Source organism: Callithrix jacchus, chromosome 7 (genome assembly GCF_049354715.1).
Source record: "Callithrix jacchus isolate 240 chromosome 7, calJac240_pri, whole genome shotgun sequence".
Taxonomy (NCBI): Eukaryota; Metazoa; Chordata; class Mammalia; order Primates; family Cebidae; genus Callithrix; species Callithrix jacchus.
Window position 1 is genome coordinate 96,938,908 of NC_133508.1, and position 27,471 is coordinate 96,966,378.

The 27,471-nt window shown below is 39.4% G+C and overlaps 1 protein-coding gene across 3 annotated transcripts; it reads right to left on the reverse strand.

The window, feature by feature from the left end:
• CYP2J2 (cytochrome P450 family 2 subfamily J member 2) lies at positions 1-27,471 on the reverse strand. 3 transcript variants are annotated; one of them, XM_009001346.4, is made up of 9 exons: positions 27,215-27,471; positions 17,628-17,790; positions 14,895-15,044; positions 14,330-14,490; positions 12,497-12,673; positions 10,540-10,681; positions 7,532-7,719; positions 4,098-4,236; positions 1-534 (listed from the first exon to the last, which is right to left on the reverse strand). In XM_009001346.4, the coding sequence occupies exons 1-9, from the start codon at positions 27,410-27,412 to the stop codon at positions 356-358; spliced, it is 1,497 nt and encodes a 498-aa protein (XP_008999594.3). In that variant the 5' UTR covers positions 27,413-27,471; the 3' UTR covers positions 1-355. The 3 variants fall into 3 exon arrangements, with proteins under 3 accessions (XP_008999594.3, XP_008999595.3, XP_035107539.3); XM_009001347.4 differs by having other exon boundaries at positions 27,199-27,471; XM_035251648.3 differs by having other exon boundaries at positions 27,116-27,471.

A 27,471-nucleotide genomic window follows, 5' to 3' on the forward strand; every position in this document is an offset into this window, starting at 1 on the left:
TTACAGATAGAAATTTTATGATGTGCTTTATGGTTTACAAATCACTTAAAGTTCACCATTTATTTTGATTCTTATAAGAACTTTCTTTATGGAAAGAATCATTATCCTCATTTCATCTCCTAGATAAAAAGTAAATCATGTAGCACATAGATGGTTTTCCCACGGCTTTGGAGGAGATGGTAGAGCTGGGATTTGTATCTAGTTTTCTCTGAGTCAAATTCCTTCGATCTTTCCTCAAAGTCGCTTTCATTTTGTCCTTTAACATCTGAGCAGGCACAGAACACATGCCATGTCTTGGGTTCAGAACACATGCCAGGTCTTCTTACTTTCCTTGCCCCTTTTTTCCCCGACAACGTCACACCCGAGGAACAGCGCAGAGGCGGTGACTGACTGGGGAAATGGTGACGCCCATTCTAAACTTCAGGCTCAGCTTCTCATTGTCTGGGGGCCTGAAGGTAAATTTTTGCACAAGGGAAGTGAAGAAAATAAATAGCTCAGATCTGGCCAACTGTTCTCCGAGGCATGCCCGCTTTCCTGTAAGACAAAATCAAAAGACAAGTTATCTTCTCAGGCGGCACTGGTGCCTAGCAGAGATGGGTATCCTCAATCACATCCAAAAAAAACCAGAGCAGAGTAAGGGCCTGTAGGCTCCAGGGCTTTCTGGCCAGCAGCTTATTTAAGTCTGACAACCACTTGGGTTCACCAATGCATATTAAGCAGAAGTCCAGAAACACAAAATCAAATGCCTTCAGGGGTCAGGCAGGCGAGCTTCCAGGGTGAAATTGCAGGGCGTAGGACCATAGAAGTGGAACGCCTGGGCTGAGCTAGAAAGTGGGTGTTTAGCCTAAAGGCTTTAAAAAATCATTTAACAAATATGAACAGAAAAGGACAACAAAAGCAACCAAACATGTTAACTTTTTTAATCCTTAAAAGGAAATTGTTCAAAATATAAGGCAGTCAATGTCAGAAGAGAATTCCTAAGGTATAAACCATCTTTTCCTTGTGCCACTTTTCCTCCTTAATCATGGGGGGCCTACTGGCATGGCTGGCCTCTGTATTGGGATTGCTTTGGCCTCCATCCTTCAGACTACTATCTCCTGATCCATTTAACTGGTCTTCATCCTTTCACATCTTCTGTGGGACTCCTCAGATAAATTGCTTGCCTTCTATGAATTTCATTCTTCTCAGTCAGAGAAAGAGATGGTGAGAACAAAATAGCTTCAATTTCTCCCTCTTCTTGGCTCCACATCATCTGCAATGTGATGTCATAGCTCTTTTCATCAAAAATTGTAGTAATATCCCCTCCCCTGAAACTGGGGCTGGCCTTATGATTGGCATTGGCCAACATAATGCAATGGAAGTGATGGTGTGTCAGTTCCCATCTGGACCTTACGAGGCCTGGGTGCTTCCATTCTCCCCTTTTGACCTTATCACCATCATGTGACTAGGCCAGGATAGCTTGCTGGAGGATAAGGGATAATGTGAGAAGAGCCCCACTGTCCCAGCTGAGGATATCCTAGATTAGCCATCAGCCTGTTGACCTCTAGCCAAGATCAGAGAGACCAAGGGGACCCAGCCAAGATTAGCAGAGTCACATATCTGACTTCTAGACTTGTGAGCAATAATTCATGCTTAATGTTTTAAGCTGCAGAGCTCTGGACTCTTTGTTATGTAGCAATATGCTAACTGATGAATATGTTATGAAATTGGTCAATCTTAAAGTAGAGAAGCCTTTAAATGGGGAAGTAAGCTACATTCTAGTCATACTAGAGAGAACACTATACTAAAATATAAAAACTTGAGTTTTGGGTCCTGTTCTGCAAGTTCCTTGAGCATATAATCTGGATAAGAAACAACTCTCTCTTATTTTTAGTTATCTTAAATTAAAAGGAGATGCCGATCCATTTCCTATGTATTAACAACTGCAAATGAAGTATCTAAGAGAGTGCAATAAAACTCTCAATAACAAAGCAGCAGAGAGCCACCATGTATAGTTTTTAAAAATACTACTGCTAATGCAGATAAGATATATATGTGTGTGTGTGTGTGTGTGTGTGTGTGTGTGTGTGTATGTGTGTGTGTGTATATATATAATTTTTTTTAACAGGATACATGAAACAACTCTGAGAAAGAGATTTTCGTCATGTGAAGAAAAGGTATCCAGGCATCACTTAGCCTAGGAGATCCTTTTTCCTTTCAAAGCCATGGCCTTCAACAAAATTTCCATCATCATAGATGCAGCTAGCATTGGGTGAAGCATTTTTGTGGAATGCAGAGAAGGTCACATTGCTAGCATTTCCACATGGATGTGGTGCAAGAGCCAAAGAACAGGAATAATTAATTATCATAATTGGAACATAACAGCTGAAACTTTGTGCTGTAATACAAAACTTGAAACCATTGTAGACAGGAAGACTGGAAGATATTCCTACAACCTATATCAGCTTTCCTATTCAAAGTGAATTGTCCAATGTGAGCACAGGTGACAGAATCAGATGAAGAAAGACAAAGGCAGAATCTATCATCAGAATCAGCCCAGAGACACCTAAAGCAACACAGCACATGGGGTGAGCATGGGCTTTGGAGTCACACCAACGTGGGTTGTTCCACTTCTGCCCTTTCTGAAATGTAGTGTCAATCCTCAGCAAAATGATCTTGTCTCAGAACATCAATACATACTTTAAATTAACAATAAGCAAACTACCATGGTTCCACAGTGTGGGTTTGTATGGCATTTAGTTATTTTCAGTAGATAGTGTTAGGAAGAACACACACTTTAGTTTTTGATAAGTCTGGTTGACTTTGATCCTAGCTCTGCCATATGAGTTTAATGACTTTAGTTTCTATACTTGGATAAGCCTCAGTTTCCTTATCACTAATAGAAACTTTATATAATTACACTAGAACATATGCATCATGGCAGCAGTTTTGCTTTGTTTTCTGTTTTATTCATTGTCATACCGCCAGGGCTGAATGTTTGACACATAATAGATGCTCAGTAAATACTGATGGAATTAAAGAATTGTGAAATTATTTGAAACAATCTATGCAACATATCTAACTCAAAACCTAGAATATACTAAGAATTTTTGTTATTGATTTTTCAATGTCATGAGTTAAAAATATCTTTTTGGACCTGGTTATCTTAAAAACAGGAGAAAAAAAGAATTTTCACTGCCTCTTATTTCCTAATTTTCAAGTTACATATTAAATAAATGTACTAATTAGATTTAAAAAAAGAAATTAAAATTTACAAACTACAAAGAACCTTTTCAAGGGAGTCCTTAGAGAGTAGAATCCAATCTACTTAAGCCACTGACTGATGCCCATGTGGCAAATAAGTTTCTCCTTCCCCTTGTTCCTCTCTATCTCCTATTATAGATCAGCTCTATTTCTGTATGAGTGGGCAGCCCTTAAAAGGAACTGAGGACATTTTAAAATTTAGTAAAGAGGGCAGCACCCGGCCGGGCACGGTGGCTCATGCCTGTAATCCCAGCACTTTGGGAGGCTGAGGCGGGTGGATCACCTGAGGTCAGGAGTTCCAGACCAGCCTGGTCAAAATGGTGAAACCCTGTCTCTACTAAAAATATAAAAAATTTGCCTGGCATGGCGGTGCACGCCTGTAATCCCAGTTACTCAGGAGGCTGAAGCAGGAGAATTGCTTGAATCTGGGAAGGCGGAGGTTGCAGTGAGCAGAGATTGTGCCATTGCACTCCAGCCTGGGCAATGAGAGTAAAACTCCGTTTCAAAAAAAAAAAAAAATACAGATGGCAGCCCCCAATTATCTTTGTGAGCTGGAGGTGGAATCTGGGTCTCGGTCTCCAGTGTTCCAGAGGAGAGAACTAAGAAAAGCTGCAATCTCCAGCAGAGGCAAGAGAGGGCTTAGGAAGTAAGGGCAGGCTGAAGCAATGCCCAGCCCTGGAAATCCCAGGGCTGTCCCCAACAGCAAGATGGAGTGAGTCACACTGGCCAGGCTGTCTGGAGACATTCCAATGAAAGCAAGGGACTACAGGGAGAGGACACGGGAGGGTGGGAGAGGACAGGGGAGGGTGGGAGAGGTGCCCTGGACTCCCATCCGCCTGTTTATTACAACTTACCTATTGAGAAGGGCATAAAGGCTTCCCTTTTCTTAAACTGTCCATTCTCCAGAAAATGCTCTGGATTGAACGTGTCAGGGGTGGCCCACTCTGTGGGGTCCCTGTGCAGCGCCGTCAAATTGGTCAGGATCATGGTCCCCTAGAGAAGGCAGCAGAGACTCAGGCAAGGCTTGACCCATGAAAAAACACATCTATGCAGAGGGGTGGCCATCCTCGGGCTTCCATGCTGGGAGCCTGACCATACTCTGAACTGCCCCACCCTCCCCCACTGTGGTACACAGTCTCTTGTACCCCCGAACCCAGGGCCCTCCTCTTTGTCTGGGACTGCTTACAAATTAGATTGGATTTCCCTGCTGGGAATTTTAACAGAGGTGTTTGGCTACTGTTGACTGCAGGATGAGTCTTCCTGACAGGGACAGGTCGGTTTAGGTAGGTCTTGGAAGGAGGGGACATGAATATACTGATGAGATAAAAATGCAACAGTCAGTCTGCACTGTACCAAAACCAGCCCAGCTGCTCAGTGAAGCTATAATGATGGCAGCCCTACCAAGGTAACAGACATTCATCTTGGCTTTGCCATTCTCTTTCCTCCAGTGTCTAGTACACGGCTCCTCGCACCCCACTCCCCACAGTATGTTTAATAATAGATCAGGTAGATCCATGAAAGGAGCCCCTGTCCATCCAGGTACATACTAAGAAACACAGGAATCCCTAGAGGGAGGTTTCCCCTCACTCCGCCTTTATCCAATCCATCAGAGAGACTGATCAATTTTGCTTTTACCTCCATTCCATGTCCTCCATGCCCACTTAGCCCAGACTGCTTCCTGGCTTCCTGGACCCCTGTAATAGTTTTCTATGCCCCAAAGCCTCTTGCCTCTTTCAATCTGCTTCAACCTCTGGAAGAGAGTGAGCTTCCAGCATGATTTAGTCACGTCACTCCCCGGCCCCCACAGCCTCCCACTGCTCATACCTAGGACTTGACACACTTCAATAGTTACCCATTGCTCTCAGGGCAAAGCCCCATCACCTGGTCCCTGTCTGGGCCACTCTCTTCCTCTGCCTGCACTCCCACTACAGGACCCTTCTTTCAGTTTCTCAAAGATGCTGTGTTCCTACTGATTTCAAAACGCTTTTTAAATGCTATTTGCCTTGCCAGGAATGTTCTTCCTCCCCACTTTGTCATCAAGCTGACTCTTAATCATCTGTTAATCCTCAGCTCAAATATCACTTCCTTTTAGAAGCTTTCCCTGACCACTCCTGCTAGTCTGTGTTTTTAAAGACCACAGTGAGTTTTTTTGGGGGGAGGCAGTTATCATATTTCTTAATATGTACTTGCATGATTAATTTTCTCAGGGTTGTTTTGCCAGACCTGAGCATTTCAGGTACTTAGTGTTTGTTGAATTTATTCAAATATTAACATATTAATATATTAATTCAAGAAATGAATGTCAATAATTGTCAATAATAGAAATAACTGCTATTGTAAGCACTTTCTGTACTAAGCACTAGGTTAAATGGCCTACACGCATGATTTCATTTTATCTCCAAGTGGATCTTGTAAGGTAGGTTTCAATGCATTTTACAGATGAAGAAGTTGAAGCTTTGAGAGATAAAAAATGGGCCCAGAGTCACACAGTAGGAAGAGGCAGAGCCATGGTTTAAACTAGGTCTATTTGACTTCAAAGCGATAGGTTTTACGTAGACTGTGTAACACACAGTTACTTCAATTTGTCAGTTCCCAAGATGGCTATTAAAGCTGACAAAAATTAGTGGCAGAAGTCTCTTGAGCTGAGCTGGTTTCCTTGAGTTAAATAAACTGCTAGAAAAATGCAAACAGCACCTGGGAATTTAGAACTCAGCCTTTTCCCACTGGATGGTCAATCCGTAAGGAAACAGTAAATGTAACAGCTGCTTTTCCTGGCTCTTCAGGGAGAGTAACCAGTGTCCAATGGGTGAACTCTTCCGATTCTGTTTCTTGAGATTTTCCCCAGGTATGACACACTCAGAGGTACTTAGACAAACTGGAAGAGATCCACGGAGGCTGACCGTAGTGGTGAGAAAGCAAGGAAAGGAACCGAAGATGTGCAGTGTGTGGAGAGAGCACTAGAGGGCACAGGATGACTGTCTGTAGAGATCCGAAGAGTGGCAAGTGGGGGACATCAGAATTCTGTTTGTTGCAGAAACAGAAAATGAAATACTGCATGTTCTTACTTATACGGGGAGCTAAACATTGGGTAGACATGGACATAAAGATAGGAACAACAGACACTGGAGATTATTGGAGGAGAGAGGGGGGCAAGGGTTGAAAAACTACCACTACCAATTGGGTACTATGCCAGCCACCTGAGTAATGGTTCAATTGTAATCCAAAGTTCAGCATCATGCAGTGTGCCCTTGTAGCAAAACCTATACGTGCACTCCCTGAACCTATGACAAAAGTTGAAAGAAAAAGAAACAGTTCCATTTGCGAGTACAGGGAATTTAACCGAGAGCAACTGAAAAAATAGCAGGGAGATGCTTTTAAAGTAAACTAAAGCAACTCCTGTGAAGGGAGCACGGTGTTGTGCAAAACAAAACAAAACAAAACAAAACAAAAACAGATCTGCTTTCAGATCCCAACTCTTTGTAGTGGAGAGATCTCAGGCAAACCTAATTTTTCCGAGGCTTGACTTCGCAATCCATAACATGGGAATAATAACAAGCTTCTTCTCAGTAAACGTATTCAGAGAATGGAGTAAGACATTTTGAAAGAGGTCACATTGTCCACGACCCATAATCATTGCTTAATAAATGTTCGCTCCTTTCTTTCCCTTTCCAGTAATGAATATTGCACATGCTTGGATTGGCTTCCTTGTAAGATAATCAATTACATATCATGGGACTATAAGAAAAAAACTGGAAAAATACCTGTGGTGTTAAAAACACCAGCATTAATATGATGTTGGCCCAGGTGGTCTTAAATGTCCTTTCACATTTTAACATTCTAGAACCCCAGGATCGGGAAGCAGAATTTCCCAAAATTCAGCAGATCCCTAGTCCGGTGGGATGTTCTACCAAAACAAAAACAAACAAACAAACAAAAAACATGTTCTATGATAAAGTCTGACCTAGAACTGCTGCCTGCCATGGGCTCACAGACTTACAATGCACACTAGCATAGTAAAAACACTGAGAAGCCCCACAGCAAAGGAAAGCCAGTCTTTATCTAAACATAATTGACATAGGAATCCTTCCTGCTCCCTTCCCCGCCATACCTATTTATATATAGTTGAAGACTACACATAAAGAAAATTTAGTATTATATCAGGTATAAGATATCTTTCTCTTCCATTTAAATGATTCCTTAGGACAAGAATAAATGTCACTTCTCAAGTTCAGGTTTTTACCATCTAAAAGATGGGCTTGAAGACCTGAGGCCAAGCACGCTTAATTACCTTGGGCAGTTGGTACCCAGCAAAAGTACTATCAACTGTGACTTCCCTGGGAACATTCAGGGGGATGATGTTGCCCATTCTCTGCACCTCATGGATGACAGCATTGGTGTAGGGCATGGACTCCCGGGCGGCGGTGCTCGGCTGCTGGCCCTGGCCGATCACTCTGTCAATCTCAGCTTGTACTTTTTCTGGTAAGGAAAGGAGGGTTCTATTATTTTTTCAACAATTATGCTTTATTTTAAAGAGGTCTGAGTGGTCTCCAAGATCTCATCTGTTGTATTTCAATTAGTGACCAGGTTGCAAAAAATAAAATGGTTCTTATCCTTTTGCAAGGCTCATTGAGAAAACTACAAACTCTAAATCTTTTCGAGCCTGGTTAGGCTATGTGGTGGATAATCAAGATTAACAGGGCTAAACTCCATCAGACCCCAGCAGACTTGGTGTCTGGTGAAGACCCACTTTCTCACTGTGTCCTTACATAGTAGAAAGAGTGAGGCAGCTCTCTGGAGTCTCTTTGATAACAGTAGGACTCCCATTCCTGAAGGCTAATCACCTCCCAGAGGTCCCATCTCCTGTATCATCATACTGGTAACGAGGTTTCAACATGTAAATTTGGGCTGGGGTGGGCCAAATATTCAATCTATAGCAGATCTACAGACTGTAAGTTCTCAGGTAGACATATAAGAGTGGAAAGTGGGCCCTGAGTTGCAAACTCTTGCTCCACAATATTGATGCCACAAGTTACTTACACTCTTTAAACCTCAGTTTCCTTATTTGATCAGTGAGGATAAATCTACCTTCATTTTAAGGATGTTTTGAGATTTACATGAACTGATGTTTGGAGATTTGTGTGAACAGATAGGATTGCTACCAGTTTCTTTCATTGGTTGAGTGCTCACCTAACCAATGATAGAAAATGACAGAAATTGGTAGCAATCCTATCTCTTTTCTCTATGTCTAGAGCAATAGAGATTTTAGCTGGTGATCTGATTGTCCAGTTAAAGAATATATTTTGCAGATCCTATTGCAACTAAGTTGATCATATTAGTAAATTCTGGCTAATAGAATGTAAGCAGAAGTGATGTTTAATCCTTAAAACAAGCTTTTTTTATTGCATTTTAGGTTTTGGGGTACATGTGAAGAACATGCAAGATTGTTGCATAGGTACACACATGGCAGTGTGATTTGCTGCCTTCCTCCCCATCACCTATATCTGGCATTTCTCCCCATGCTATCTCTCCCCAACTCTCCACCCCCTGCCGTCCCTCTCCCATTTCCCCCCGACACACCCCAGTGTGTAATGCTCCCCTCTCTGTTTCCATGTGTTCTCATTGTTCAACACCCACCTATGAGTAAGAACATGTGGTGTTTGATTTTCTGTTCTTGTGTCAGTTTGCTGAGAATGATGGTTTCCAGATTCATCCATGTCCCTACAAAGGGACATGAACTCATTGTTTTTGATAGCTGCATAATATTCCATGGTATATACGTGCCACATTTTCCCTGTCCAGTTTATCATCGATGGGCATTTGGGTTGGTTCCAGGTCTTTGCTATTGTAAACAGTGCTGCAGTGAACATTTGTGTGCATGTGTCCCTATAGTAGAACGATTTATAATCCTTTGAATATATACCCAGTAATGGGATTGCTGGATCAAATGGAATTTCTATTTCTAGGTCCTTGGGGAATTGCCACACTGTCTTCCACAATGGTTGAACTAATTTATATTCCCACCAACTGTGTAAAAGTGTTCCTGTTTCTCCACATCCTCTCCAGCATCTGTCATCTCCAGATTTTTTAATGATTGCCATTCTAATTTGCCTAAGATGTTATCTCAATGTAGTTTTGATTTGCATTTCTCTAATGACCAGTGATAATGAGCATTTTTTCATATGTTTGTTGGCCTCATGTATGTCTTCTTTTGTAAAATGTCTGTTCATATCCTTTGCCCACTTTTGAATGGGTTCATTTATTTTTTTCTTGTAAATTTGTTTTAGTCCTTTTAGATTCTGGATATCAGCCCTTTGTCAGATGGGTAAACTGCAAAATTTTTTTCCCATTCTGTTGGTTGCCGATTCACTCTAATGACTGTTTCTTTTGCTGTGCAGAAGTTGTGGAGTTTGATTAGGTCCCATTTGTCTATTTTGGCTTTTGTTGCTAATGCTTTTGGTGTTTTGGTCATGAAGTCCTTGCCTATGCCTATATCCTGAATGGTTTTGCCTAGATTTTCTTCTAGAGTTTTTATGGTGTTAGGTCTTATGTTTAAGTCTTTAATCTATCTGGAGTTAATTTTAGTGTAAGGTTTCAGGAAGGGGTCCAGTTTCTGCTTTCTGCACATGGCTAGCCAGTTTTCCCAACACCATTTATCAAACAGGGACTCCTTTCCCCATTGAGAACAAGCTCTTAAAGGAGGGATATGTGCTTCCTCCCCACGTTTCCCTTTCTACTGGTGGAAAGCCTTTTGGTGAGCCATCCTACAGAGTGCTAACAAGGACATCATTCATTCTAGTCACAACAGAGCGACAAGTTGGAAGGAGTTTGAAACCCTAATGGCTTTGCAAAGTCTAGTTTGGATGTTTTCTTACCTTAAAGAGAAATAAACTATCATTTTTGAAAAATATTTTAAATGGGGGTAAAATACCCATAACCTAAATTTATTATCTTACAATTTTAAAATGAACAGTTCAGTAGTATTAAATATATTCATGTTATTATGCAGTCACTCTCCAGAAATTTTTCGTCTTGCGAAACAGAAGTCAACTGACTTTACTGATTTTCCTCTTGCCTCTGAGCTTCTTGAGGACAGGGACTCTTTCTGACATTTGTATTACCTGGCCCATCACAGTTGAGACAGAAAATGTGAAGAACGTGCAGTTTCTGAGTCCTCATCACCTCATGAGTGTTCTGTCTTTTCATCCTACAGTGCTACCTTCTGGCCCTGACTTCAGGTAGCACGCCCCAGGAGGCACTATTTTGTCCTGGTCCAGGCTCACTCACTGACATGCTCACCTTGGATTTCTGGGTAGAGGGCCATGTAAAGCAGAGCCCATCTCAGTGTAGTGGAAGTTGTCTCAGTTCCAGCAAAGAAGAGGTCCAGGGCACTACAGATGAGGTTTTCTTCATGGAAACTTGAAGTAGGATTGTCTGTGTGCTAGAAAAGTCAACATTTCATGTCATTTATCGCCCTAATACATAGGGACTTCATCCTAGGAGGAAATTTGGAAGAAAAGGTCCCCAAAAGAAACAATTTTTTCTTTGGCCTCTTCAGAAGGCAGACTCTTATTACAGCAATATTATTAGCACTGTTCTGCTCCCAGTTCTGGACACCTTTGGATAGATGAAAGTCAAGACAAATATTTTCTTATGTCTGTAATTTTGGGGAAGCTTTTAGTATAGTGCAAGGAGAATAGGATGTGAATAAGACAGATTTGGCTTTCAATATTAACCACTTAAATTAGTAGCTGTATGACCTAGGGCAAGTTACTTAACCTCTCTGTTCTTCAGTTTCTTCTTTTATAAACTGGAAATAGCAACGCACACCCCTTAAGAGGGCATTATGAATTATATGAATGCAAGGACACATAGCAAGTACTCAACAAACGTTTGTACTGATAACAGAAAGGACAAATGAAGAACAACAATTCTCATATCTCCTCATTCATCTTTTATTTTCCAATTTGAAGCTCACTGATTCTACCAAGCATTCCTCATGATACTCTGTCATCTTTACCACCATCCTTTGGAAGCTTCAATTTGTCTAATGTTTCTCTTGATGTAAATGGGCCCTTCCTTACCTGCACAACATATAGAGAGTCTCCACCTCTGAGGAGAAAACAATACTTCTATAAATGTCATTCCAATAAGGTAAAATAACAGGGAAAGAAATCCACCATTCTTTCCACTCCAGAAGGAGGACTAAATACCTGATGTGTAAAGATTACAGTACTGATGCAGTAATATATGGTAACCAGAGGGGTAACTGTGTTGAAGGCCATGTATCCAGTGTGGTTTCCTCCTCACTTCTGGTCTACAATGTTGGAAGGTGAATGGTACGAGACAAAAGGGAAGGCAAAAGCCAAACTCAGGCCTTAATAAGGTTGGTCTTTAAACTCTGGGATCCAACTCAGCTTTACTTGTGATCTCTATGGGGGCTGAGAAAGGGGTAGGTAATTGGGTCCAGGCCCAATCAATGATAAAACATGGCTTTGAGGATTAACTGCTATGTTCCCTCTTTGTTTATAGCTCCAGATAACAGTAGAGAGTAGGGGATGGGGATGAAAAGGTAGTATTTGGGCATGCACAGGTCCTCTAACCAAATGCCATTAACCCCCATCTTTATCTTTAAGTTCATCACCAATCCTTGAGTTAATGCTACATTTTCTGAAATATTGTCCCTATATTTAGTTCTGTAGCAGGCTGAATAGTCACCCACAAAGATATCCATCCACATCCAAATGTTTGGAACCTAGGGATGTCACTTTATAGGGAAACAGGAACTCGGCAGATGTGGTTAAGGATTTTGAGATGTGCAGATTATCCTGGATTATCCCAGTGGGCCCAGTATTATCATAGTAGTCTTTATTAGAGGGAAATCAGAGGGTCAAAGTCAGAGACAAAGGATGTCAGGATGGAAGCAGATGCCAGAGAGAAGAGAGATGCTGTGCTTCTGCCTTTGGAGATGAAGGAGGGGGCCACAAGCCAAGGGATACAGGCAGCTCTAAGAAGCTGAAAAAGTCATAGAAACAGATGCTCCTCCAGCATATCCAAAGGGAGCCATCTAGTCAAAATCTTACGTTTAACCCGGTGAAGCTGATTTCATGTTTCTGACATCCAGAACTGTAAGAGAATGAATCTGTGCTATTTTAGGCACCAAGTTTGTGATCATTTATTACAGCAGCAGTTGGAAACTAATATATTCCTATTTGTGCTTTAAGAACAAAATGCAAAATGACTTTGGTTTTCTCACCTTTGACATTTCTTTGAGGTAAGCATCAATAAAGTCCCTTGTTTCTGCAGGATTCCAATCCCTCCTGTGTTTTTCAATAATATGAGAAACAAACAATTTCAGTTTTTGCCAGTGACTGAAGAGAGTCTGGTGGGGTCCAGGCAGGAGTTTCATTATCCATGGAAAGATATTGTAGAGCTAATTGACAAAAACAGAACAATCATGCAGATAACATGGTGCCATTTCCCCACTTTTCAGACAACAGAAACCATCTTCTCTTTCCATCTCTTTTCTTTGCTCACACTTAACCTTGGTTATACTTGACCCCTCTTTTCTCTCTCACCCCTCTAGCAAAACAGTTCAGCTCTCTGTCAAAAATATATCCAGTTTCAGACCACTTATCACCACCCAAGAACGTGCCACCAAAAAAAAAAAATACTTATGAGACATCTGGGGACTTCTGAGCACTGGATGAGTGTTGGAAGGCATCAAATAATTATTGTTCATATTTGTCAGGTGCAGTGGCATTTTATTTTTGTTAAAATGGGTCTTTTTAGAAATATATGCTGAAATATTTATGGATCAAATAATTGAGGTCTGTAATGTGCTCCAAGATAACTCAGGGACGGGGGAATGTGGTAGTAGGGCATAGATGCAGATACAATGAGAATGGCCACGTGAGTCAATGATGAGTACACAGTGATTCATGATTGTATTTTCTCTTTTATATACATTAGTAATTTCAAAAGTAAAGTCCTTTTTTTAAACCCCCAAATTTTTTTAAACCAAAATTTTTTTTTTTTAATTTTGTAATGGCATACTGCATAATTCAAGGACATTCTTTTTACTGAGAACATCAAAAAAGATGAAAAAGATACATGTGTACCCATATAAGCACACATACATACAAAGCAAGGTGGTGAGGTAGTTTCCAGGATAAGGCTTAGGGGAAGAAGAAAGCTCAGAGGATGAACTCAATACTTGGGGTCAATTTCTCCCCCACATCCCTGCTCCCAGAAATGTCTTCCAAATTCAGCAAAGTGTCTTATAGACCAAGAAGCTGAGGAGAGTTTTTGACAAAGACTCAAAGGCTTAGAGCGACAAAAATTGGGGTGTAGGGCCCACCAAGGAAGGAGTGAGGTTTGAACCCTAAAGGGCTACACTCTATGGAATTAGAAGATGGATGATATTAAGTGCTGGTGGGCATGCAAATAATGCAATGAGCTTGGAAATCTTCAAATAACTTTTATATCCAGATACATATATAAAAGAAATGAGTGGATGTAACCACAAGAACATTTGCACAGGAATGTTCATGGCAGCTTTATTCATAGTATCCAAAACTTGGAAACAACTTAAATATTCATCAGTACAGAATAGATTAACAGACAGTGGCACATTCATACAACGAAATACTAATCTGCATTAAAAAAGGGCAACCAACACACATGAATCTCAAAGCAACTTGCTGAGGAAGAAACTGGATACAGAAGAGAACCTCTGAGGGAGGATGGAACTGGATAGGTTGGGGAAGGACACAAGGAAGAGAGACTCAAGGGCAATGGCAATATTGTTGTTCTTTTTAAAAAGAACAACATAGGTGGATAGGTGTATGTCATATAACATGTTGTACTTTACATGCCTGTTAGAAATGGTTTTTGCATATAAATATTTGATATTATTTAAAAAACTAAAGGTAACAGATTGCTTTTAAATAAGTTTGTGGTTGAAATCAATTTTGAAAGAGTATATTTTAGCTTCATAAACCCACAAAATATTACAAGGAAAAACCCATCTGTGTCTGACATTGACCCCAATTTGCTTAACCAAGATATGGAAAGAGAGCTGCCTTGCCTGGCATGTCTTTGAAGCTTCCAAATGTATGGCTTCATCCAGTAACTTCAGCAGCTCCTGAAACTGACCATCCTGGTACTCAAAGCGTTTCCCAAAAGTGATGGAGCAAATGATATTGGAAACAGCATTGTTGATCTTGAAGTGAGGGTCAAAAGGCTGTCCTGGAGGTGGAGGAAGTACAGAGATGGATCCTTCTGATGGGTTTGTCTCTGCTTCCTATTGAGAGTCTACTCTATATTGCACAAGACATACCTAGTGCAGAACCATATACGAGGCTCTGGTCACATGACCTTACACTGGGTCTGACATACAACAAGTGTTCAGTCAATTCCAGGAAAGTCCAACTGTGGACCAGGGCTTAAATTCAGTCATGTGTTTAGTGCCCATCTTTGTGTATTTACCTCTAAAATTCTTTGAGAACAGAGTAGTGGTTAAGTTGCTCACTGTTCTATCTTCATTCCTAGCCCAGTGCTGGGTATAGAACAAGCAGTTATTCACTTAGTAAGTATCTGTCCAATGAGCAAACGGGCCACAGTCTCTCACATCTGTCATATGCAATGCTCACCGTTCTCCTCTTTTATTGCTTCAGTGAGGTGGTGGGCCTCCTCCTGCATGCGTTCTTCTAAGCTCTTCTTTCCTAAACCAAAGTTCCTTAGTGCTGTCAGAGTGAACCTTCTTTGCTCCTTCCATACCTGGCCATTTGACATAATCAGTCCTGGGAAAAAGAAAGTTAACGTGGTATTCTGATACCATAATGTGTATATCCGGCAAATGATATGGGGACGTGTATCAGATAAAGGACAGGAGAAGATCATTAAGGCACTTGAAAACTGCCCAGAGAAATAGTACCAGAGCAATGAATATAACGGCTAACATTTATCGATTTCTCGCAATCTCAGGCACTTTAATATGTATTTTGCTGTGCATTATATAATTTAGTACTCATAGAAACTCTTTGGGATATGTACAATTATTACCATCCCCACCCACTGATTTTACTAATGAAAAAACTGAGGAACAAGGGATAAAGAATAAAGTACACTTTACAATGTCTCACAGTATGTAGGCAACTAAATAGGCGTTCAATTTCAGGTCTGCCTAATTCCAAAGCTCATGCTTTGGATTAGTTTTATAAGTAAAATTTATATTTATGTTATGCTAAACACTAGGAATGCACTACCGGATAAGATAATGCCTATACTCTTAAAGAGGCTAAGAAAGGCTTTGTAGGAGAGGTCCTATCTAAGCTGGACATTAAGAGATGATGGAAGGGCTCAAGAGAGTAAGTGAAAGTTCCATGAAGAAAGAAGAGAACAAGCAAAGAAAATAAACTTTTTAGTGTGTTGAACAGACCATCATTTGCTTTATAACACAGGTAATGCCACACTCCTTTCAATTTCTTCAATTCCAGAGCACTCCTCAACACCTTTTAATATCTGACTTTGGCCTTCTCACCCAATGAATTGGTCCTCCTTGTTGTCACATCCAGGGAGACGTTTTGACCTCTTCTTACCTGGTGCAGCATTAGATACATCTTTCTTGAAATACTGCCTTCCAGTGTGCCTAGGATACCACTCTCTCCAAATTTCCTTCCTAATTTCTGCCAGCAACTTCCTATATCTTTGCTGGTTCATCTATTAAATCTTGAAATGGTGGAGTTCCTCAGGAACTTTTGCATCTAAAACCTCTTTTTTCCCTCACCCTATACTCTATTTCTGAGAAATCTTATCAACTCCTAAAATTGTAAATAACATCTATCGATAGTGACCATCTATTTCTGTCCTTGATCTCCAGAAGCATATATACAACACTGCCTACTTGACTTTGCTGACTTAAAGGCATTTTGAATTCTGCATATCCATGATTGAACTCACAATTTTCTCCATAAGACTTATCACCCATGCCCAGCTAAACCAAATACCTTGTCCTCTTCTAAGTGTTCCTTCTTTCCATCATCTACCCTTTTGAGTGTCACCTCAGCACCTGCTTCTCTCTGCACCCAGGTCATCATGTCTTACGAGGTGTACCTCCTGGATATCTAAAATCCAGGTGTACACTGCCACTGTCTTGATCTAACCTACTGTTATTTCCCTACTATTATCGGACCTCCTAGCCCGAGCTACCACTGTCTCTAACCTAAAATGCTACAAAAGTAATTTGCTCCTTTTCTTCTATTCTCTAAATGGCAGCCTCAATAAATCATAGAAATCTACAGTGTAAATATGATAATTCCCTCCTCTACTTAAAGCCATTCAAGAGCTTCCATTAATGTTAGGATAAAAACTAATATTCTTAACAGGAACTTGCATGAACTACTCCTGACCAAGATCAGCAGCTTCGTCTGTCTTTAATTACCTCCTTTTAATTCCCATGCTTGCCACGTTGGCCACCTTTCATTTCTTCACGTTCCTTGTCCTTTTCACTTCAGTGACTTTCATAGTCTATCCTGTCTACCAGATTGTTTTACCAGTTTATTAAATGAATAGTTATTTACTTACTTTTTCTGCATCCTAGGACTAGTAAGTACATCCTGCACTTGACTTTGTAACACTGTAGGCTTCTAATTATTACAGTTGACTGATACTATTTTTCTCTCTGCATAGAACATAAGCTACATAGGACATGGATTTTATCTCTTCTACTCACTGTTATATCACTCATGCCCAGTACTGTGCATCACAAAGCAGATAATACAGTGAATGGAAATAGAATTAATTGATGAAATATTTCAAAGAATTGAGAAGCAACTAAAAGTGGTTCTTTGATAGAGTCATAGATTTGAGATTTTCATTTCAATTTTTAAATGTTTCAGTATAATTAATGGTAATTTTCACTGTTCATGCCAATCTGTTCTAACATGGACTGGAAAGCTCAAGGTCATCTGTGTGCGACAACCTTATTGAAAGAGAATAAGGAAATAGAGACAGGAAAAAGCAGCAGCAGATGGAGGCAGAGCCACATCCATTTTCCTAAGGGAATAGGGTTGGAAGAGGAAAGCAGAGAGAACATGTTCCTCTGCTATAAATGGGTAACGTGGTTACTTCCTTATAAAAGCATCCAGAGTAGGTTTGGGCAGGGCATGTGGCTTCTCCCAAATCCAAGTTAGGGATGGTTTTATCAAATCCTCTGAGGGAGTGTCTTCAATCAAGGAATGTGAATATCCAGCTTCTTTTAGTGGCAGGAAGTTTACAAAGGGGCTGTTTCTGGGAGTGCTGGAAAATTAGTCACCAAGATGCCTTCAACAGACTATAGGAATATCAACATCAAACACCCACCTTTCATTGGCCAAGAAACTTACCATTTTTCTTAAAGATACGTTCCCTTATAGGGGTCACTGGGCGGCTCCCAAAGTTTTGGTCCATGTGGATAAGGGCTTCTTTGATTAAGGGCAAGCCAGTAATAAGAACTGCAGAAATGTTACCAAGCTCCAAGCTAAAAAGGTTCCCATATTTCTTCACAAACTGAAAAACAGTTAAATAGCGATAGGTGAATATTCACATGTTCACTTGTTCAGAGATGGAGGATGGGTGTGTGTAGCTGGGGGGCTCATATTGAGAGTAGTGTGTGTGTGTGAATGTGTACATTAGTCTCATGGGAATGCTTTTATTTCCTTTTCTCCTCCTATCAACAAGGATCAGATTCAATTCACTTCAGGATGTGAAAGTTTCCTTATAAAGTATCTATTTATATATTCAACCAGCATGAATTGAGTGAGCATCTATCATGTGTCTCTAGAGAAAGGCATGAGGATAAAACTGTAATAAATAGATAAGTTCTGGCCTTGTGCAGTGTCTCATGCCTGTAATCACAACACTTTGGGAGGCCAAGGTAGGCAGATTGCTTGAGCCCAGGAGTTCGAGACAAGTCTGGGCAACATAGTGAGATCCTGTATTTACAAAATAATAAAAAATTAGCTGGGTATGGTGGTACATGCCTGTGGTCCCAGCTACTCAGGAAGCTGAGGTGGGAAGGTCACTTGAGCCTGAGACATTGAGCCATGATCGTGCCACTGCACTCCAACCTGGATGATAGAGTGAGAGCCTGTCTCAATCTATAGACACAGTAAACAAGATTTCTAAGCCCAAGTATCCTAGAGTCTAGTGAATAGAGAGAATTCAGCATATCTGAATTCTCATCTGAACACTAATTGTGTCTCAGCCACTTAAGAAGTTTGACACATGATTAGTCTTAATCTGGTGTACCAACCATGGACTTTTTAGTAAATCAAAAATAGCTGTTTAACCAAAAGAGAATGTCCCCTTCCTAGACTGAATGTAGACAATAGAAACATATGCTAGATAATAGAAAGTGCATTACAGGGCAGTGGCAAGGCTTGGAGAAAAGCCCTTGAGCTCTGGAGTTATGTAATAGTCTGGGCTGTATAGTTCAATCATTTTAGGCTCTTGGGGAAGTTGCTTTATTTTCTGACCCTCAGCTCCCCAGCTATAAAAGAGAGAAAATTATTCATCCCTCTTTGGGTTCTGCAAGGAAGAATGAGAGCAGCAATGTGAAAGGCACTTTGTTTTCTGATTCCAGGCGCACAGCCACCCAGAGAGTCTCTGAGGAATGAAAGAGCTCTGTGTGCAAAGGGCTGTAGATGCATTCTCATGGTGGCAGAGATGACAGGAGCCCACTGGTGTGTGGGAAGAAGGCATTCATGGTCACAGCCAGCCATTGCTAAGCACCTTTCATATTTTATCTCATTAATCTCACAACCACCCTATAGTAGTAATAATTTTTCTCATCTTTCAAGAAGGAAATAACATAGCCAAGGTGACAAAGCTATTGAGTGGTGCAGGGAATTTTCCAGGCATGGTGTTAAGAATTGAGGACAAAGACATGAATCTGAGATGGCTCCAGAACCATAGAGTTTAGTGGGAGTGACAGAGTGAAAGTAAGAATGAGTGAGAGTGAGAGAGCTGGGATGGGAGAGAGAGAGAGAGAGAATGGGGGTGTGTATGTTCATGAATATGCACAAGGGTGCAAATATCTGCAAATATGGGTTGGAGGATAGTGTACTATCATGAATCAAAATCCTTCCTAATCTATCTATTCAACGAAAGGGCAGAAGTAGACCGTCATCCTGCCTTTTGTCTGTCTGGGTTGTGTCTAGCTGCAGGCAGTGGTGACAATCCAAAGGGCTCCATTTCCTTCAGATGTGTATGGCCTCTTCTCCCCAATCCAGATGCCTTTGCACTTACACTTCACCATGTTCCTCTTAGAGTCCTGTGCCTAATGGTCCCCATCAGAGCAAGTACAATGGATTTAGTCTCATCCCACCACCTTGCTCCCACATTAAAGACCAAGCCTCAACTCAGTCCTTGTATACTTTTGACCGAGAGTCTTTGATCAGTCTTTATCTCCTACATAGCATGTACTGTCCTGCTAGAAAGCACAGAACTGAGATTCAATCTCAAGTCAGTTTGCTCCTAAAGTATGAGTCTTTGATTCTAAGAAATGGCAGTAACAGGACCATACGCATTAAGCACATTTTTTTTTTTTTTTATGTTCCCTCGCTGAATTCCTAGATGAACTTCTTAGGCCTGACAAGAAGGATTTCTTGAATAATGTAGAACATTAAATAAAAATGCTTTTTGAATACCTGAAAAATCTCAGGTTAAGTTAAATGACTTCTAACTGACAAAGTACACAGCCTAGAATCTCAGCTTATACTTGGGAGAGATTCAGAACTCCATTACTATTTACTGAAATAAACTTTCATATATTTTATTTATACCAACATTCTGCCACAGCATAATTCTAGTTAAACAGCGCTAGATCAAAAACTTGTATGGTATCATCAACTGTTTAAACACTGCGTAGGTAGGAGCCCTGGGATGAGGATGGCGATGTCTAGCAATTATTATGTGTACCCTGTCAGTCATTATACCAATTATTTTAGAAAAATTCAGTGACACAGAGGGCCTCTGAGAAGACTTTGTAATGTAGAGCACACTTTTCAATTGTATATCATTAATTGAGCCATGAAAAAAACCCTCAACAGAATAAGGAAACAAAACGAGGTAAAAATAAGATGCTTTGGAAGGCAAAAACAGGCATAAAATCAGAAGTGAAAATAGAAAAAGAAAAGAACTGAAACACAATCTATAAAAGTCAAACAAAAGCAATAGAAGACAGGAAATGTACTGCTAAGAATAAAAATTCCAAATGTGGCATTAGCACTTAAAAAACAAAATCAATGTTTACAGCAAAAAGGAAGAAGTAAAGAATTAGTGGGAAATAAGATTGAACTACCAAACTGTGGCTACCAAGAGATATAAAGTTGACAGAGATTTCACTGAATCTAAATTCTTAAATTTAAGAATCAACAGAACAAAGACATGAAAAGAGGAAAAGAAAAACAGGAACAGAGTGTACTAATTCACACTCTTGCCAGCAGTAGGTCAGAGGGCTTGTTCTCCTGAACTCTAACCAACACTGAGCTCTGTGTGTGTGTGTGTGTGTGTGTGTGTGTGTGTGCCTGTGTGTGTGATCCTAATAGGCACGAAAATGCATGCTGTTTCTATATTTCTCTAAGGTTTAACATCTTTCCCTCAATCTGGATGTTGTATTTTTGAAGTCACATGTTTATGTCTCTCAAACACTCTGTATTAAGGTATTCAATATTTTTCTCATTGATATGTAGAATTTCTGATAAAAAATTGGAAATATAATTTTATTTTCATTTACATGAAAATCTGGAAAGATATCTACCAAGGTCCTACAGAGGTACTGCTAAGTGTGTGTGTGTGTGTGGGTGTGTGTGTGTGAACAGTGGTTGCAGGGTGAGCAAAAGGACAGGTAACAGTCTCTCTCTCTTGTTAAACTGTATTTTAATATGTTGTCTCACTGTGTATGTATTCGCTTTATAGTAGAAAAGCTGTTTTATCCAGTAAAGAAAAAAAAAAGAAAATAAACAAGGAAATGGGGGAATAAAGCTTTAAAACAGTGGTTCTTTACCTTTTTGAGTTATAGAATCCTTTGAAAATATAATATATATCATAGACTTACTCTCCAGGAAAAGCACACATAACTATACACATAAACAGCTTTGCATGCAGTTTCAGGAGCTGCCAGTCCTCTGTGGCCCATGAACTCCTTCTAAGAATAATGGTCTCACAGGTAGTTCTTGGGTTATGCTGGTTTCTGAGAACGGGCTGTGGAAATCAAATTCATATTCAATTTAACAGGATTTTATGAGATGCTTAAGAGTGACCAGGAAACTTCTGGCACTGGTATATTATATGTGGAGGTAAGGTCAATATGATATGATGTTTTTCTAAAGGGTCAAAGTCTCCTGGGAGAGACTGTGCAGAAAAAAAAATTGGAATGCACAGCAGATGACCTGTGTTATTATTCTGATAGAGAGGGACATAAAGTTATTAGAAGAAGAGATGACTTTCCACCACAGATGTAAGAAAAAGATATTTTTAAAGAGTAGATGGTATCTGAGCCAGATCTTAAATGAAGGTCATAATGCCACCAGAAACAAACAACAAACAGACAAACAACAACGCCCAAACCACAATGATAATAAAAAACAGGTAGCAAGAAATCCAAGGCATTCTAGGTTGTGGGAACATCATACGTAGGTGTAAAGGGGAAATGCAGAAGATGTTTGGGAGCAAGAAAGCCACCTTGTCTGAATGAAGCATAGGGTTCATTAGTTAAAGAGCACTGACCATGTGGCAGGTCAAGGCCAGGTGCTGGGGAATGCAACGAGTCCTTCACTTCAAGAAGCTCACAATCAAATGGAACATATAGATAAATAATCACTTCTCATTATTACCATTGTTTACAATACAATATCTGGTGGGAGAAAGTTAGGAATCACATAAAGGATCCAGGGTTGAGGCAGGTTACTGGGAAAAGCATATTCACAGTTGATAAGGGGGATGGGAGACAAGGCTGACAAGGGAATCTGAGCTAGGCTGAGGAGAGTCTTAACATTAGGTATAATGTTTTGGATTTTGTTTGGTTCTCACTCAGAATTCTAAGTTGTTTGTGTAGGAGAGTTGTTTAAGTAAGTGAGTACTTAGGAGTTAGGATTTTGAAGTTACACAAACTTGTTTGAATCCAGGTTCTGCTTCTTACGTTCTGTGTGATTTGAGAGAAAGTTATTTAACTTTTTCCCATCTTAGTTTCCAAATCTATAAAATGGGAGTTAGTATTAGTTTCCATGTTTAGTATTGTTATGATAAGTAATCATACTAAAATTAATAATAAAATTATTATGGCTTAGATAATTTTCCCCTATTAAAAATTCCTGTCCCTTTACTCCATTAAGTCACTTGCCAAAAATCAAAATTTCTTTTAAAATTCAGCACAATTTATTCCAACATTCTACTAAAGGTTATCCCCACAGTTTCTATTCAGTGATCCAGTCTCCTGATATCCCATTTGGTTACCAAGAGTCTACACTATACATTTAATCATACACTGCCTTGTACTTTGCCTGGTACATGATAAGCACTAAATAAATGTCTGCTGAATGAATAGAATACATCAACTCTCCTCTAACCATGTCATAAAACGTCAGGCAGCATAAAGTAGATAACAGATGTACAAATCAAATAGTTTCAGGTTCAAGTCCTTGTTTGTTATTATTTAGAGGAATAACCTGCGCAGTTCACTGTTCTCAGCCAGTTTTCTTCTTGGTAAAATGGAAGCACCACCAAAGCATACTAAACTTGTATGCCTATCATGAAGATGCAGTGAAAATTAACATAAAAATCCTTATGTAAAATCTATTAGTTAGTACTTAATGTTTCCCAATCGCAAGAATGTAAATTTAATTATAACTAAATTACATCATTTAACTCATTTGTTTTACACCCAGAAATATAAAAATGCAAATCTATATAAAATAAAAATAAACAGTGATGGTGTGATAAAAAGTCACAGGGCCAGGGATGAGATCCTAGTCTCAGTTTTATCACTGGCTAGTTTTGTGACATTACGCAAGTCATTTAACCTCTCTAGAAACACCTATCTTAGGAATACAACAAAGCTGCAGACCAAGCTTCTTATTTCAGACGAGACCGAATAAAAGCATTCCATTTTACTTCTATTAATCATGACACCAATTAACACAGACAAACATATCTTCAAGAAAAGTCTACTCTCTCTAGCCAAAGGACCAGGAAAAGGAAGCCTGACAGGACAGAAACCATTTTTCCTGTTTGCTTCTTTGTTGTAGTGGCAAATACCATGAAAAACATATGAACCTTCCTAACTCTTAACGGTCCTACAGTACTGGAGTACATGGATGGTGCCTTATCTTTTCACCCTGCATTGCAAGAACGAGGTAGTACCCATCTCTGCTGAGTCTGTGAGCTGAATTTTGACTTCTATTCCTAAGCTGCAGTAAAGAAACTCCCTGTAGGAGTCAGAGGGCAAATGAGGATTTCCAGCCTTCTTCCATAGTAATAAGGAGGTGTACTTCCTCTTGGAGCAGATATGGGCAGATCTCTGACTTTCTTCCCTCTGTAGTAAATAATAAGCTACTATAGCTTATTCTTTAATAAGAATAATAAGGGATCTCTGTCTTCTATTCCATCTTCCTTTTCCCCAGCTTGCACTGATGGGAATGTGAAATGGATTCCTCTGGGAGAGGGTAATACAAAGTGAAGTAGACAAGAATAGTACTGCAGAGGCTTTATAACCTGCGTTGACATTTGAACAGCCACCCACAAAAGTGAGCATTCAGAATCTAAATAGGCTATATGCTAAAATCAAAGATCTGTACAGTGTCCAGGGTAAATCTTATAACAAATATACAAAATGTCCAGGATATAGTTCATAATTACTCACCTTACCAAGAATCAGGAGAATATAAATTTGAATGAGGTGACACCAACACCGAGACACAGATGTTGAAAATATAGAATAATTACATATTTTAAAGCAGCTGTTATAAAACTTTTCCAATAACTATGAAATAAAACATTAAGAAATTCGAACAGAGAAATAAAAGGTAAAGAAGTACCAAGTGAAAATTTTAAAATTGAAAATACAATAGAATATATTTAAAAATTCAATAAAATAGCTCAATAGCAGAATTGTAATGATAGAATCTGTGAAATTGAAGACAGGTCAGAAGAACATATTCAAACTAAACAACATGAGAAATTACATTGGAAGCCACAAAAACAGAATCTCAGGAACTTTTGTCATAAGAAGAGATCTAACATTTGTGCCATCAGTATCCAAGAGTACAAGAAAGAAAGAAAAAAGAATGCGTAGTTGAAAAATATTTGAAGAAGGTGTGGCTGAAACTCCCCCAATCTGGCAAAAGACAAATCTATAGATTCAGAAACCAAACAGGATAAATCCAAAGAAAATGGCACCAAGACCTATCATAATTAAACCTCTGAAAGTTAAAACAAAGAAAATTTCCTGAAGGAAGGCAGTGAAAAAAGGCTCATTACATAAGGGGATAACAATTCAAATGACAGTAGATTTCTTAACAGGAACCGAAAAAACATATGCTAATGAACATAACATTTTAAAATGAAAGGAAATGAAACATTTCATAAAAATAAAAGGAATTGTCAATCTAGAATTCTATGTCCAGTGAAAATATACTTCAGAGATGAAGGTGACATTAAAGCATTATTAGATGAAGGAAAGCTAAGAGAATTTCTTGCCAGCACACCTGCACTAATGACTAAAGAAAGTTCTTCAAATCTGAAAGGATATGTTAAACTTCAGAAGTTAAAACATCAGAAATGAAAAAACATAAATGAAAAGGGTAAATAAATGGATAAATACAATAGACCATTATTCTCTTGAGTTTTCAAAATTGCATTTAACATTTAAAAGCAAAATTATAATATTATCTGATGTAGTTTTCAATATATATAGAGGTAACACTTATGACAATTATAAAGTGGAGAGGGCAAAGGAACTAAATGGTTGCATGATATCTATATTTCACTTAAAGTGGTAAAATTTTGACACTAATAGACTGCAGTCAGCTACATTTGCATATTATAATCCTCAGAGCAATAACTAGTAAATCACTATATAAAGAGAGATGCTAAAAAATACCTCAGATAAATAAGAATAAAATTATTTTTAATATGTTCAAATAATTCATAGAAAGATAGGAAAAGGAAAACAGAGGCATAAAAAACCAAGAAAAAACCAAATAAATGATAAAATGGTAGACAAATTTTAATATGTCAATAATTACATTAAATATAGTCTACACTCACCAATTAAAAGAGATTGGCAGAATGAAAAAATGACCCAAGTATATGCTGTCTTCAGGAGGCTAATTTCAAGTACAATTTCAAGTAGGTTAAAAGTTAAGGAATAGAAATGCACATACCATGCACATGCTAATCAGAAAAAAAGTTGTGGCTATATTATATCAGATAAACTAAAGTTTAGGCAAATAAAATTATGAAGAATTAAGAGGGACATTACAGGATAAAAAGATCAATTCACTAAGAAGACATGATATTCTTAAATGTGTATGCACAAAACAAGCGTTTCTAAATACACGAAGGAAAAACTACTAGAACTGAATGAAGAAATAGATAAACTCTAAATTGCCCTTTGCAACTTCAATATTCCTCCTTCAGTAATTGATAGACTCAGTAGATAAGAAGTCAACAAGGATATAGGCAAACCAAACAATATCATTGCCCAATAAAATAAAATTGATATTTACACCAACAATAATTTATATCAATTACTTCACCCAACAATAGTCAAATACACATTTTTTCCAGCCTGCATGGCACATTTATCAAGATAGACTATATCTTGTGTCATTTAGTCAACATATTTAAAAGAACTGAAATCTTACAAAGTATGATGTTTGACCACAATGGAATCAAACTGAAAATAATTAACAGAATGAGAACAGGAAAATCTCCATATACTTGGAAATTGAACAACACATTTATTAAACAAGGGCAAAGGTTTGGAAGCTTAGCTTTAATATTCTGTGACTAATTCTGTCACTTAGTCACTTAGTATTACCAATGGGGTATTTCTCCCATAAAGTGATAAAGCTTGGTCTATCAGTATTTGAGTACAATGTACAGCCATGTGTTTAAAGTACTGCATGTGTAGGGAAAGGGAAACTAATATTTGTTATGTATCAACTATAAGCCATGTCAATATGGACCATTCACTGTTTTATTTAATCTTCATAATTACTTGTCACAGTGTTGTCTCTCAGCAAGGTGTCTGCGCTGAGTAGCAGGAAAACCAGCATTGGTTTCTTGAAACAGGGTTTGAAGTCTGAGAGAACTTCTAAGAATTCTGTCACCAGAGCTGGGGAGCCCTGATAGGAGGTTGTATAAAGGTGGAAGAGGCTGCGTCGAGAAGGGTCCCAGGTGGGTGTCTGAAGTCAGGAGTCTGAACACCGTTTGGCAAAAATTTAAACAGAGGGAGAACATTTGAAAATTACTTAGTGAGAGAGTGCACTGCACGGGAAGGAGGCTGAAGGTGGAGGACTCATTTAGTGTAGTGGCAACAACCCAGTTGAGAAATGATGAAGACTGAGGTAGCATCATGACCACTTTACTTAAGGGCAACGAAGCTTCTCAGAAAGAAAGTATAGCGCTTTTAAGGACAATCATATAAAAGAGGCCAAGGTAATCACATTATAAATAAGGTGTTCCAATAATGTTTAACATGACAACATGCAAAATAGTAAACATTTAATAACATTCCATCCCTAGAAAGTGCAGGTGGAATCATGCCAGTTAATGGGTTAGGAAATGAAACTCAAAGCGGGTTTTACGAGGTTATAAGCGTAAGCCATACCTCTTTCTGCCCTTTAACCCCCCCCACCCACGTTCCCGGAACATCCCTCGTCCTGCAGAACAGGGTCAGATCGCGCCAGGCACCTTCTCCAGCTCCTACCAGCTGAGTATCCAGGTGCGACTTCTCGAAGTCCACATGGAAGAAGTTGCCAAAGAAGGGCAGGCTCCAGGGCCCTGGCGGGTAGTTCTTTGGGCGCCGTCTTTTGAGAAAGTCAGCAAAGAGCAGAAAGGCGATAGTGCCAAGCAGGAGAGTTCGAGGACTGAGCACTGCCCAGAGGGCAGCCGCCAGGGAGCCCATCGCTGCGAGCACGGTCCGGACTTTCTGCTCTTCTGCGGTCAGAGCAGGCGACGGTTCCC